Source organism: Gadus morhua, chromosome 12 (assembly GCF_902167405.1).
Source record: "Gadus morhua chromosome 12, gadMor3.0, whole genome shotgun sequence".
Taxonomy (NCBI): Eukaryota; Metazoa; Chordata; class Actinopteri; order Gadiformes; family Gadidae; genus Gadus; species Gadus morhua.
The window spans coordinates 24742211-24756336 of record NC_044059.1 but is presented as its reverse complement, the minus strand read 5'-3'; the positions used below and the strand labels follow the sequence as shown (position 1 = coordinate 24756336).

The 14126-nt window shown below is 50.1% G+C and overlaps 1 protein-coding gene across 1 annotated transcript in view; it reads left to right on the top strand.

Annotated features, from left to right (window-relative positions):
- The window catches only part of agbl4 (AGBL carboxypeptidase 4), a gene marked incomplete in the record, with an annotated part of 238584 nt that overhangs the window by 223532 nt on the left and 926 nt on the right, over positions 1-14126 (top strand). Inside the window, 3 exon segments of the mRNA XM_030372609.1 lie at positions 400-552; positions 4351-4513; positions 13936-14029. Coding sequence (XP_030228469.1) covers positions 400-552; positions 4351-4513; positions 13936-14029 — 410 coding nt within the window.

The window sequence follows — 14126 nt, the reverse complement described above, 5'->3', positions numbered from 1 at the left end:
GCTGTCTCCAGGGAACTGAGAGAGAGAGATAGAGAGAGACAGACAGAGAGAGAGAGAGCGACCGACCATTGCTTTTTCCCGGTGGACCGGCTCCAATGTTTACTGTCGTTGGCGCCAAAAGAGAAATATGCCGTGTTTTCTATCTTCCATGTCTGTGTCTGTCTCTGTTTGCCTTTTTCTGATATCCCAGCAGCCTGTCGCCCTTCTTTTTTTGTGATTTATCTCCCCCTCTGCCGTGTCTCATTCCTCCACATCTCCCATTATTTCTCTTTCTGCGTTTTCATGTTTTTTTTCCCCCTTCCCTTTGGGTCTCCCTGTATCCGTCAACGTTCCTTCTCCTCACATCTCTCTCCTTCTCTCTAACCCTCTCCTCTCTCCTCCCCCTCCCCGCTCCTCCAGCGGGTGAACCTGGAGTTCTACATCGACGTGCACGCCCACTCCACCATGCTCAACGGCTTCATGTACGGCAACGTCTTTGAGGAGGAGGAGCGCGTCCGCCGGCAGGCCGTGTTCCCCCGGCTGCTCTGTCACAACGCGCCCGACTTCTCCTTGGTGAGGCGCGCTCACCGGTGCACACGCACGCACTCACACACACACACACATACACAGGTGGATAGGACGCACGGACGCACGCATGCACACGCAGGTGGACGGACGCAGGGACACACGCACGCACATACACACACACGCATGCACGCACGCACCACAGACACGCGCCCCTACTCGGATTCACACATGCACACAGAACTACTCCCAGACAACCACACACACACACATGCACGAGCGCATGCACGGAGCGCACAAACACACACGCACACTTACTTGGAGTCAAGCGCACAAACGAAACTACTCGCAGGCACTCAAACCTACTCTAACCGACACAGACACACACAACATTTGGACAAACACAAACACACTTTTTCTAAAATCCTAATCATCCTGAATCAATCCGGGGTTAAACACCAGGCAAACAACAGGTGACTGTCAGCATATGTCAAAAATACAAACCAAGAGCTGAAGTTGACAGCACTCAATCCTGCTCTGTTCCTTTAAGTCTTTTAGGAGCCTTTTAGGAAAACAGCGAGCGGTCTGTCAAAGATCTGTCAGTTTCAGGTCTCGTTGCAGCTGCCTCCAGGATGATGGAGAAGAGAGAAGCGCTAAGAGAAATCTTTCTGACGCATCTCAGGAGCAGCGGCAAAGACCAGGAGTGTCAGCAAAGACCATAAAGTCCTGGGATCAAGCTGATCTTACTTGTATAGTGTCTTTGTTGTCTATCTAGACATCTATTGTCTAGCCTATTTGATACCAGCACCATCACAATGTATCTTGCGTCTTTTTTTTTTTTTTTAAACCTTCTCGTGAAGCACCAAGTCTTCATGGCACATATGTGACAGTGGCACCGACCCTCCCTTACGCGCCACTAGTCATGCGTGCAGTCAAAGTGCTGTAACTCTGAACCCCGGGCTGAAGGACAGATCTGTGCCTGCCCCTGAGCAAGGCACTAGCTAAGGCCTCACTCCGGTCCCGTGCTCAGTAGCCAGCAGTAGAATCCTGTGGTGAGGCGGCACACGTTCAAATCCAGCTGGTAGACTCAGAAATAAGGGCTCCGGGTAGCACCAGGTTTTCTGGCTGAACTCGTGTTGAAAATGGCCCCCCCATGCAAAATGTCCATTCACTCAGGAACAAATGCATGTGTGTGTACCCTCGATGGGAACACATGTTGGTTATATTCGTCCCACACGTCGGCTTTAGACACACAGCAGTCTGGCTGCTGCCCGGCGCGAGCCTGCCAGCTGTTGGCAAAGACGTCTCGTCTGAGCGGAATATGTAAGCAGAGGAATAGTGTGGGGGGTGAAAGTTAAGAAGGAAAAAGGCAGTCGGAGATAAATATCTCATCAGCCCTAAACGTCTTGCTTTGACCGCACACACATCCGGCCGTCTTTCCTCACCGTTATATATCTGTATACCCCCCCCCCACCCCCCCACCACACACACACACCCACGCCCCCCACCCTCAACCTGCCGTCGGCCCTGCTGACCTTCATCTCGGTGTGACAGTGACATTTCACAGTGGAGCCACTTACACACACCATAAAGAATAACCTTTATTACCCATTGACACGCCACTCTTACCTGGGAGCAGGGGCGGGCCTTGCAGGGCCGAGACCCGCGCACCCTCGTATGAAATGTCACTGACTGTTACCGGGGACAGGTTATATACGTTACGCTGGCTGGGTTAAATACAACCTTAATAGTCTAGGGTCGTGTGTGCATGCGTGTGTGTGTGTGTGTGTGTGTGTGTGTGTGTGTGTGTGTGTGTGTGTGTGTGTGTGTGTGTGTGTGTGTGTGTGTGTGTGTGTGTGTGTGTGTGTGTGTGTGTGTGTGTTTGCAGCAGGTGTGATTTCTACCCTCATGTAAAGTGTTTTATTTGACGGTACCACTTATGAGATGTGTCTTATATGTAATTTGTGGGAGAGTAAGGGCTAACGTGTCTATGTGTGTAATTCATGGGTCTATTCATATGTTAGACTGTGTGTGTGAGAGTTTTGTGTGTGAGTGTGCACGCACGTAGCAAAGAGTGTGTGCGCGTGTATGTGTATTGTGTAGGCCCATGCGTGTGCGCATGCATGCTTGCATGTGTATGTCTGTGTGAGTGTGTGTGTATAGGTGAGCGCGAACATGCTTGTGTATGTGTGAGTGTGTGTGTGTGTGTGTGCGTGAGCGTGCACATGCTTGTGTGCATGTGTGTGTGTGTGTGTGAGAGTGTGCCCGATCGTAGCCAAGTGTGTGTGTGTGTGTGTGTGTGTGTGTGCGTGTGTGTGAGAGGGCAGGCTCCCTGTGCGCTCGCGTGTATGTGTGTGTGCATATTTGACTTTGTGACAGCTGGCCCAGGGGTCAGCTCCCTGAATGTGCCGTTGTCCCGGTGCCAATTCAGCACAAGCTGGAGCCCAGTACAGCAGCGGTGCCGCCCAACACAATCAAGGCCAACTCCCACCGGTGGGCGCCAGGTCTGCCTTTCAGCAGAGAGAACTCTCACTGCGACACAGAGGAGTGACATTGAATGGGAACTTTTTTTTCCACACTCCTCCCAAGACGTAATCATATTTCCGTATATTTCAGCTGACGAGTCGAAACCCAAAAATAGACACCAAGTCCTTTAAGTTTTTCTTAAATCATATATATAAAAAAAAAAGAAAAAGCCATTTTATGACACCGTGTCATTAATGACACCGTGTCATTAAGGAGACATTCGAAAATGGCTGAAAGGAGGCCGTACTGCTACGTTTGTAGAAAAGAGAATTTCAGAAATACCCCCCCTAACCTAATTTATATGTATATTATATTTTATATATAAATTAGAGAGAGAATCGCTAATAAATCACGAGAATTGTTAGAAAGTGTCAAAGTGTCAATTCATTTTGACAGGTCATATGAGACCCACGTATGAAAGACATCCATTCCATTAAGCGAAACATGCCCTCCAACGTGTTCCGGGGGTGGGGGTACGTGCAGCCCCGTCTGCGTGGCAGTGCACCACACACAGATACAGGGTGCCCTTTGTTTGCCCAAGAAGGCCCAGACTTGGAAGTGCTCTACACGCTTGGCAGTCCTCCTCCTCCACCCCAATTACCCTTTCCCCCGCGGGGGTGGTGGTGGTGGTGGAGGAAGCGGTGGTCTGTGGGCGCGGCTTGGGCCCTCAGCTGGGGGTCCTCAGAGCCGGTGGGTGTGGCTGAGCGGTGCGCAGCGGTAAGTATCCTAGCTAATTAGCAGCCTGATAGCGCCGCTGCTCAGGGTCACCGCGGCTCGCTACTTCTCCCAGCGAGCCGCCGTGGTCCAGAGGCCGTCATGACCGATACTGGTTCACAACAGTGTGTTGTTGTGGTGGGTGAAGTTGTTGGAAACACACAGGGGCCGTGGGACTGGTGACGAGATGGAACTCAATGTGTTGTTATCCTCGGTTCTGCCCTTGTGCATGATTGCAAAGTTCACTCTTGACGTTTTTTGTGTTTCAAGGATGCGAGAGTGAGCTGGACAGCACCATTGCTGCCCTTCGCTGACAGTGACCCCGTACGCGCAGAGCTTCATGTCACGATCGATATGCATATCAAAGCCGTGATCCTGAGATAATTGAGTTTCTTAGCGAATATATATCATAAAAGCGTTCTCAGACCCGATCCACTGTCTCCCCTGATTAAATGGATTGTGATCACGAAAGCAGACCGGGGATTCTCCCTGAAAGCGTAACCTGTGTTTGTGTGTGTGTGTGTGTGTGTGTGTGTGTGTGTGTGTGTGTGTGTGTGTGTGTGTGTGTGTGTGTGTGTGTGTGTGTGTGTGTGTGGCTGTCTCCAGTCCAGCACGTCGTTCAACCGGGACACGGTGAAGGCGGGCACGGGCAGGCGCTTCCTGGGCGGTCTCCTTGACGACTCCTCCTACTGCTACACTCTGGAGGTCTCCTTCTACAGCTACATGACCGCCGGGAGCACGGCCGCAGTCCCTTACACAGAGGAAACATGTATCCTTCTTCAGTGTGTGTGTGTGTGTGTGTGTGTGTGTGTGCGTGTGTGTGTGTGTTGAGGCACACGCAAAAGGTCACTAATGAAGGTGAAGACCTATAATTATGTCCCATAGTGTACCTGCTGTCTTCTCTTTTCCTCTCTCTCTCTCTCTCTCTCTCTCTCTCTCTCTCTCTCTCTCTCTCTCTCTCTCTCTCTCTCTCTCTCTCTCTCTCTCTCTCTCTCTCTCTCTCTCTCTTCATCTTTCACAACCATTAACTTTCTCTCATTGTGAGACTACCGAGGCCACTGGCCAATCGATCTGGTAGTCATTGGAGGAGTCATTATTTTATTGTCTGTGTCTATCCCTGCGAGTGTTTTTGTGTGTATGTATGTGTGTGTGTGTGTGTGTGTGTGTGTGTGTGTGTGTGTCTGTGTTTGGCTATGTGTGTGTGTTTGTCTCTATGTGTGTGCGTGTGGTTGTGTGTTTTTGTGTGTATGTATGTGTGTGTGCTCATGTTTGTGTGTTTGTGTGTCTATGTTTGTGTATGTGTGTGTGTTTGTCTGTATGTGTGTGTGTGTGTGTGTGTGTGTGTGTGTGTGTGTGTGTGTGAGTGTGTGTGTGTGTCATGCGTGGCCTCCAGAGGACCGTGTTGCTCTTTTGTTGCGTCTTGTTCTCTCGCAGCAGCAGTGACAGGATGGCCATGTCAATGCTGCACCCATTGATTTCATTTACAAAGGAGAGATTGGAACATCTGTGTGTTTGTGTGTGAGTGTGTGTGTGTGTGTGTGTCTGTGATTGTGTGTGTGCACTTGTGTGTGTGTTTGTATGTGTGCGTGCTTGTACGTGTGTGTGTGTGTGTGTGTGTGTGTGTTTGTGTGTGTGTGTGTGTGTGTGTGTGTGTGTCTTGATAAGTATATTGTTCACTCACTTGTGCCTGCGGCATCAAACAACGGGGAGGTAGGGAATAAAAAGAAACAATTGGACTCCATGAACACATGCATGGACACACACCCTCAAACACATACTCTCTAACACACACAAACACACACAGACACACACACTCACACACACACACACAAACACCAATCGTACCAGGATCCAAGGTCGCAGACATCTTAATAGAGAAAGGAAAGCAGTTTTCCTCCAGCTGACCTTCTTTGGTCAAAAAAAAGAAACTAAAAACTCCTGAGAAGCGGCCAGTGCACCGCTGCGATCCTCGCTGATAGAAGGAGGCCTGGGAAGGGGAAGGCGAGATAGAGCACGAGATGCAGAGGGCCAGATAAGAACCCTACATGTTTAAGTGCCGAGTTCCTGTCCACTTAATCCTGAACCAGAGGTTCGCTGGTGCCCCCTCATGCAGCCCCAGTGCCCTCTAGTGCCCAGAGCTGGCACTGCGCCTTCACCCGTCTACCACTCAAACAATCCCACTCAAGAACACTCCCTCACACACGCACGCACGCGCATGCACACATGCACGCACACACACACACACACACACATACATGCACTCACACACGCTCACACACACACACACACGCACACACACACACACACACACACCCATGCATGCAAACGCACATGCACGCACACTCACTCACTCAAACATACACACACTGATACACACCCACACGCACAAACTCATCTGCACATTGTCAATATAAATGATGATCAGTCTCAGTGTCAATTCCTTCACCATTGATTATTGATGGAAGATCAATATTCAGAAAATAGCTCATCAGATAAGAGGTAGGTTACCAAGAGTGTGTGTGTGTGTGCGTGCGTGTGTGTGTGCGTGCGTGTGTGTGTGCGTGTGTGCATGTGTGTGCATGCGTGCGCGTGCGTGCGCGCGCGTGTGTGTGTGTGTGTGTGGAATCGGTGAGATTAGTAGGAGTGGGGGGCACTTTATGAAGGTCAAATTGGGACACCGTTTGACCTTCCAGTATTGTGTTCCGGTGCCCTGTGTGTGTGTGTGTGCCCTGTGTGTGTGTGTTGGCGGGCACCAGCGGGGGGTAACAACAGGGTATTGAGGCTGCCCAGGGACCCAGTGTAGAGTGGAGATTGGGGTCAGACAGGTTGGAAGGAACCGACCATGTCGCTTTTCACGGGCCGGCGCCCGGCTCGATGGAGCGTGTAAATCATCAACAGAGACCTTTAGCATCGCAGAGCCCCCCCCCCCCCCCCCCCCCCCCCCCTTCCACCTTCCCACCTGACTCCATTGGCACACACACATACATGCATGCACACGCACACACACATACGAACAGACACACACACGCACACACACGCATGCACTGATGCACAAATATAAGTGTGATCACATATAAACGTACATGCACACACATACACACACGGAAACACGCAGGACTGCACACACCACGCTACCCACGCACACAAACATTCACACACTCACACTCACGCTCTCACGCACGCACACAAACCCATACGCATACACTCGCAGGGTGCACTTTAATGCCTATAAACCGAATACATGCCAAATAAAAAGCAACATTGGCCCCAGAACGCAGCACCCTAGCCCCAAACACGACCCCTCTCCCTCACCCGTCTCCCTCCTCTCCCACTGTTGTGACTTTAACTTGTCGCTGCCAAAATTGAAATCTTAACCTTTACTGAACCCAGAGTCTTTTGTCACAGTATAAAGTGGCTGTGCACACAAACACACACACAAACACAAACAAACACAACGGTATGGGAGTTTGTGCCTGTGCATGCGTGTGTGGGCTTATCGCCGTCTCCGGTTGGTTCTGTGTGGATGATCTTCCTCCTCCTCTTTGCCCCGTGTCGTTTTGTTTGTGTCTAGTTTGTGAGTGATTATTCTCCATTAGAATAACCATGTTCTCGGTTCTGTCTTGTCATTTCACTCGGTGACAACCGAATATAATTGACTGCAAAAGAAACAACCGACTCGCTACTTTTTTTAACCCTCCCGTACTTTCATCATTCCTTCCCTCCCCACTGTCCTCTCATCTGTGCCTCCTCCACCCTCTGCACCACCTCCACCCTCTCCGCCCCCTTTCTCCTTCAGTCACCTTTCTTCTCCTCTGGCCAAACGCGAAGGCTCATTACATCATGCGGTCCAGCTGAGAGCCTCTTCTCTAGAACAGCTGGAACAACCTCCACTCTTCAACCCATTCCTCCGCGTCCTCTGATCAGTCCGCTCTCGTGTCTGTGTGTGCACAGTGTGTGTGCGTGCGTGGGTGGGTGGGTAGAGGCACGCTGCATGTCTGTGTGTGTGTGTGCGTGTGTGTGTTCATTTGTGTGTGATCACTTGCTCTTGTGCAAGTGGACCGTTTCGGCGTGTGTGTCCGCAACGTGATGTCTAAATGGCCGCGTTGTACCTTTAAGTTTGCTTTGGTAAATTGCCGCTGCAGTGATGGTTTTATCCGAGCCGTGCAGGTCTGTTTCTGTGGGACTGGGACTTTTAAGTCCAGACTGTAAAGTGGAAGCACTGTGGCTCTGGATGAGGGGCTTAGAGTGAATCAGTTCAAGGTTGAGGAAAACTGCTCAAAACAGAACAACAGAGAGATAAACAGTCTTACATAGACACACACACACACACACCACACACGGCCACCTTGCGCACACACCTAAACAGAGGAATACACACGGACATAAACACACACACACACACACATTCAATTAAACCTTTACGCATGAATACAGTAAACACACACACAAAAAACACGTTCACTGAAACACATAAATACAGTTCACACACAAACACACACACACGATCGCGTCCACTTGCACACATGAATACAGTAAACACACACGCCTCTACACGTGCCATACACTTACACACATTAATATGGTAAACTCGGACGCACACACACACACACACACACACACACACACACACACACACACACACACACACACACACACAAGTGCACCTATGCACATGAATACGGTAAACCCACACACACATACACACACACACACACAGACACACACACACACACATACACACACACAGACACACACACGCACACACAGACATACTCACACATTACACAGGTTGTTCACAGCTCTCTTCATCTGCGGCCTGCCGTCTGTCTTGACAAGCTAGTGACACCCAACCAGAGGCGTCGTCCCGGGGGCCGCGGGGGGTCCATCAGAGCCCCGGGTGAGAACCAGAACTGCCAGTGAAACACCGCACGCCTCGCCAGCCCCCCACCCGGTGGACATCCTCCGACGAGTATGCAAATGGCCCTGCCGGCGGGCAAACAAACCCACTCTGCCACTGGCGAGCAGCAGGCGCCGCGCCACGCACGCCTCTCGTCACACAGACACACACAGATTGGTCTGCGCCAATGCACCCGTCGGTACGGTCACCAAAGCCTCCGTTGAGTTCCGCTCTACACTGCGACACACAGCAACAAGTCGGGGACGTCGTTTGGAGCCCCTGTCGTGTACCGGGTTCATCGAGCTGTTTGGTGACAAGGGACCCCCCCCATTCGCCAGAACCCATATTTGTCCCTTTTGTTAATGTTGTTGTCTAAACGTATGGAGATAGGCGAATGGCTTTTCAAACAAATAGCAAGAAGGGGGCAATCAAGAGATGGTATCATTAATGGAGAGGCATTAAAGTAGGAGTGAGGGATATGCATTTAGGATTATGGTTTGGGTTTAGTGCCCTGCTAACTAGCATGTATCTCAATGCATGGGCGCTGCTATTGAAGCCTAAGGTGTACTCTGAGTTCCATTTAAAGGTTCGCTAGAAGGCGGACTGAAGCAGAACTTGGAAAATGGCCACCAGCCCTAGAGTAATGAATGCCAAAAACGGATTGTACCACTTCAGTTCTCCCTGTGAAGCACTTTAAGAAGTATCTTCAGATAACGCTGAGTCTGTCGTCAGAATCTTTTGGGGCGTTTTGGAATAATTCTGAATGTCATTTTTCATTTCAGCATACTTTCTAAATGCGTGTCCCTAAAGCAGTCCCATACATTATGAATTATCACATGACAATTCTGCCTGCCTATCTCCAACCATCCAGGACGCCTTCTTTCTCCTATAAGTAGAGGTTCCTAAACTTTCTCAATGACGTCCCTCACTGCGTGTTTGGACCATCTACGTGCTCCTTCTGACGGACAGGCTTTTAGAATCGAACACAGTCTCTGTCCGAGAACCACCACGCCCTTGTTGTTTGGCTGTCGTGGCCCCAGACTGTTAATTAGCATTGCTGATCAGCTCAGGAGCTGTCACCGTGGTGACAGTGCCTGTCATTGGGATGTATTGATGGCTCCGGCGTCGCTATATTTGTCCCCTCGTTAAATCCCGTCCTACCTTGACAACCGTCTACTGTTGTCCTGTCCGTTGTGTCGCTGAGACTCTTATTGCCTGCCTGCGGGGGCCCCCGGCGGCGCCCTGGGGACCCGACGCCCAAAGCCTCTAAACACCGCCGGAACGACGGCAAACAGCTGCGGTAAACAAATCAGGAACATCCATTTCCTCGCCGTCTCTCTCGCCCGTCCCTACAGTGACATGCCCTTGAGCGCTGACAAAGACCCGCTATCGATCTGACGAGAGCCAGGGTGCGCCCGGAGATATTAAAGAGCCCCAGTGACAGGCCCGACACGTTTGCGACGGCAACGCGGTCTATGGGCGCCGCCGACGGGGTGCGACGGGTTTTAGCGCTGCCGCGTCCCGGCGATTAAGGGCCGCTCGCAGGAACCTTGAGAGGTTCAGGGATTCCACTTGGTGGGCCGGGGCCGGGGGGGGGGGGGGGAGGATCTGCGTACCGGAGTGGGGTGCGCGTTTTCTGGATCTGTTCATCACCACCTGCCACTGTCAGCCCGGCCCCGGCCCTCACGCTGTGTTCCTGGCTCACGCACTCGCGCGCATCCCTCTCCCTGCATCAGCACGGGCCCCCCTACCTGGTCGGCTCCTGGCCACGGGCCAGAACCATCTGAGATAGGGCATCCTCCGTGTCTGTCTCTCTCTCACTCTCTCTCTCTCTCTCTCGCTCCAAATATTTCTCGGTCCAATGGAGGTGGAGTCCTCCCTTTCGGAAGAGGCGGCACGTCTATCACGAAGTGTCCTGTAGTAGACGTCGAGTCGTGACGAGCCAAGCTGAGAGGCCATCTGCGAGTGTGTGTGTGTGTGTGTGTGTGTGTGTGTGGTCCAGGAGTTATTTCTGTCGACGGCGCCGGCGTGGTCAGAGGGATCAGGGCTGGCATGGCGCTCTGCTGATCAAAGAGAAAGCGAGGAAAACACCCCGCGAGTAGGACAACTTTCCTGACGTCAGACGCGGGCAATGTCAAGGGCACAGAGAGAGCAAGCGTGTGCGTGTGTGTGTGTGTGTGTTTGTTGGGGGCTTGTGTGTGTTGATGTATGTGTGTGAGCATGAATCTGTGTGTTTACATGACTTTGTATACAAAAGTTTGTGTTCGCTCAAAGTGTGTTTGTCTGTGTACTAAACATCTGTGTGTAAGCTACTACACGTGTGTGTGTGAAAACGTGCGTCTGCGTGTAGTGCATTCGCGTACTTACATTTAGGTGTTTACCGCTTGTCCGTTCCTATTTGTTTGCTTGTATTTGATATAGCATTGTATTAGCATTAGCACACCAATATTCCTAAGCAGATATCTTTGATGCGTTGTCTTACACCCTTTTCTTTCCTTCGAGCTAAATGTTTTGTGGTTGTTTGGAGGCTCTAGTGTGTACCGGGTTAAATTAGTTGTTTGTGATCAGCCACTAAAACCAAGATTTGTCCCTTTTCCTAATGTTGACATTAAGTATGGAGATAATCAAATGGCTTTGCAAACAAATAGCAAGAAGGGGGTAAACAAGGAACGCTATGTAGAGGCATTAGGATAGGATTAAGCATTTAGGATTATGGCAGCTTCACACTACTAGCTAGCATGAATCTCAATTCATGGGCGCTGCTATTGAAGGTGTACTCTGGTTACCGTTTAAAGGTTAGCTAGAAGGCGGACTGAAGCAGAACTTGGAACTTGGAAGATAGCCACCAGCCCTAGAGTAATGAATGCCAAAAACGGATTGTACTACTTCAGCTCTCCATGTGGAGCAATTTAAGAGGCATCTTCACTTAGTACTGAGACTGTTGGGGCATTTTTGAATAATTTTGAATGTCATTTTTCATTTCAGCATACTTTCTAACTACATGTCCCTAAAGCAGTCCCATACACTATGAATTAGCGTGTGACAATTCTGCCTGCCTATCTCCTATCATCCAGGATACATACTTTAGCCTATAAGTAGAGGTTTCTAAACTTTCTCAAGGACTTCCCTAGCAGTGTGTTTGGACCCCCTACGTGTTTGTTCTGACCGATAGGCTCTTTGCCATACACCCTTTTCTTTCTTTACCAAATGAGGACAGCTCCTAGAACTTAGTCCAGGCCGATAAACACACGGAGTCCCAACAGGTATATGGGCCGATGCTGGAACGGCACACAGACAACCAGATGGGGTGTAAACACAGACTCAGAGGTCGTGTGGAGAGAGTTGCCACCGGCCTGCTGGGTGAAGGATGAAGACCCACAGAGACGCCCAAACACACTCAAACTTTCACACACACCAACACACACACACACACACATAAAAAAAATAACACACACACACCCACACAGACACACACACGCATACCAGACATAACGCGCACAGTACACACCAAAACACCACACATACACATCACACACACCCACGCTCACTCACATGCGCATGCTCACACACACACAAACACACCAGACACTCTCTCTCTCTCTCTCTCTCTCTCTCTCTCTCTCTCTCTCTCTCTCTCTCTCTCTCTCTCTCTCTCTCTCTCTCTCTCTTTCTCTCTCTCTCTCATAGGCCAAGGTGACAGACTGGCGATCGTACGGCCAACTCGTATATCTGTGACTTAACTCCCAGGCAATCCCCCACTTTGTGTGTGTCTGTTTGTGTCGATGTGTGTGTCTCTGTATCATCTTATGTGTGTGTGTGTGTGTGTGTGTGTGTGTGTGTGTGTGTGTGTGTGTGTGTGTGTGTGTGTGTGTGTGTGTGTGTGTGTGTGTGTGTGTGTGTGTGGTTATATGTGTGTTTGGCTGTGTCTGTGTGTACGTACAAGTGTGCACACCCATGTGGGTGTGTATTTTGCAGGCCCAGCGTCCACCACCAAGACAGCCCATTTAAGTCCAAGATGGATGGCTTAAAAGTTAACAGCTTCGGACAATAGGTTTTCACCCGCATAGCGACAGAGATTTATGTGGGACAGGCCATTTTTTGACCATCAGAAGAAATTGGAAAAATAAAAATAAAAAACGACTGGATCGTCACCTAGATTTCTCTTTTTTTTTGTCCAGTTCCAGTCCCTTTTATTTTTTTCCTTTTTCTTCTGTAGGCCAGTTGTTTCAATCACACAGCCGCTGACAGACAGCCAAGATAGGTGGACAGGTAGTATCTGAGCATCAACAAGCTAACGACATGGGATGCTGACAGATCATGTCTCTGTGTTGTTCCATCATCACCTTCAGCTCGCTGAAGAATGTTAGATCGCTAGCAAACCCTAAACATCAATGCTCAGCGTCGAAGGCAAGCGGCCATGGTTTTTATTCCCCGTGTGAATAATAGATTGATGGACGGATTGATGGGTGGATGAATGGAGAGACAGGTAGATGTTCCAACCCTTCATTACTTCTCCTCCTTGTCTAATTGCCACATCGTCAGTCATGGCACGCTGACACACATCGATGGTGTTACTGTCCGGTTTGCCCTCCTTCGTCATCTAAAGCGGATCATCATTTTCACCTTGATCCGCCCGACTTATAATCACATTTTAAGGGGAATAACGATCGGCCCTGACTAACGGCGGTTAGTCACGCGCCGATGAGTGTCCCGAGAAAACTGCTATCGATACGGCGCCTAGACTAAACGCGGTGGAAAGGTTTACCGCAGTGTATGCAAATGTATGCTCCCGACCGCTCACCTTTGAATTTCAATGAAGTCCCAAGCGGTAAGTGATTGCCACGGTGTAATGCAGGCCTGCATCATGCGTGCGGCTGATGAAAGTGAACCGCTGTTGATTTAGCCTTACTTAGCGCGGGAACACGGCCTCGTGCCGCCAGGATTTACGCCGCCGTTATTCTTCTCCTGGTGCTATCTGGTTATTTACTGCCACTCACACCGCTGTCGTAAGGAACGGAGAGAGGGGACATTGTATGGGCCGCTTTTCTTTCTGCAGCTTTATTTCATTCCTGTCCACCAGCACCATATAGTAAAGACTTTGTGTTTCATGCGTCACGCCATATCATGCTGTTCCTTTATTGAGGAAGGACCTGTCTCCACTACTTGTGGGTTCTGGTGGGGATAGAGGACTCACACTGCAGTGTATTTCATGTTTTGTTCATGCTTAGGGTCCGGAATGATCCTGTTTATTGTCTGCTGTTGGTTAAAAGGCCTTAACTAACCCGTATCGACAGACATGAAGCTGGGCAGGAACGTGGCGCGGACGTTCCTGGATTACTACAAACTCAACACCCTCATAAAGGACAACAGACCCGCTCACATTCAGAGGTTATGCCTTCAACTCAATAAATGTCTAATAAATACTACTTTAGAGTGAATGAATAGCGCATTCTGTTTACCCAAGATGCTGCATTCTGGGAGATTA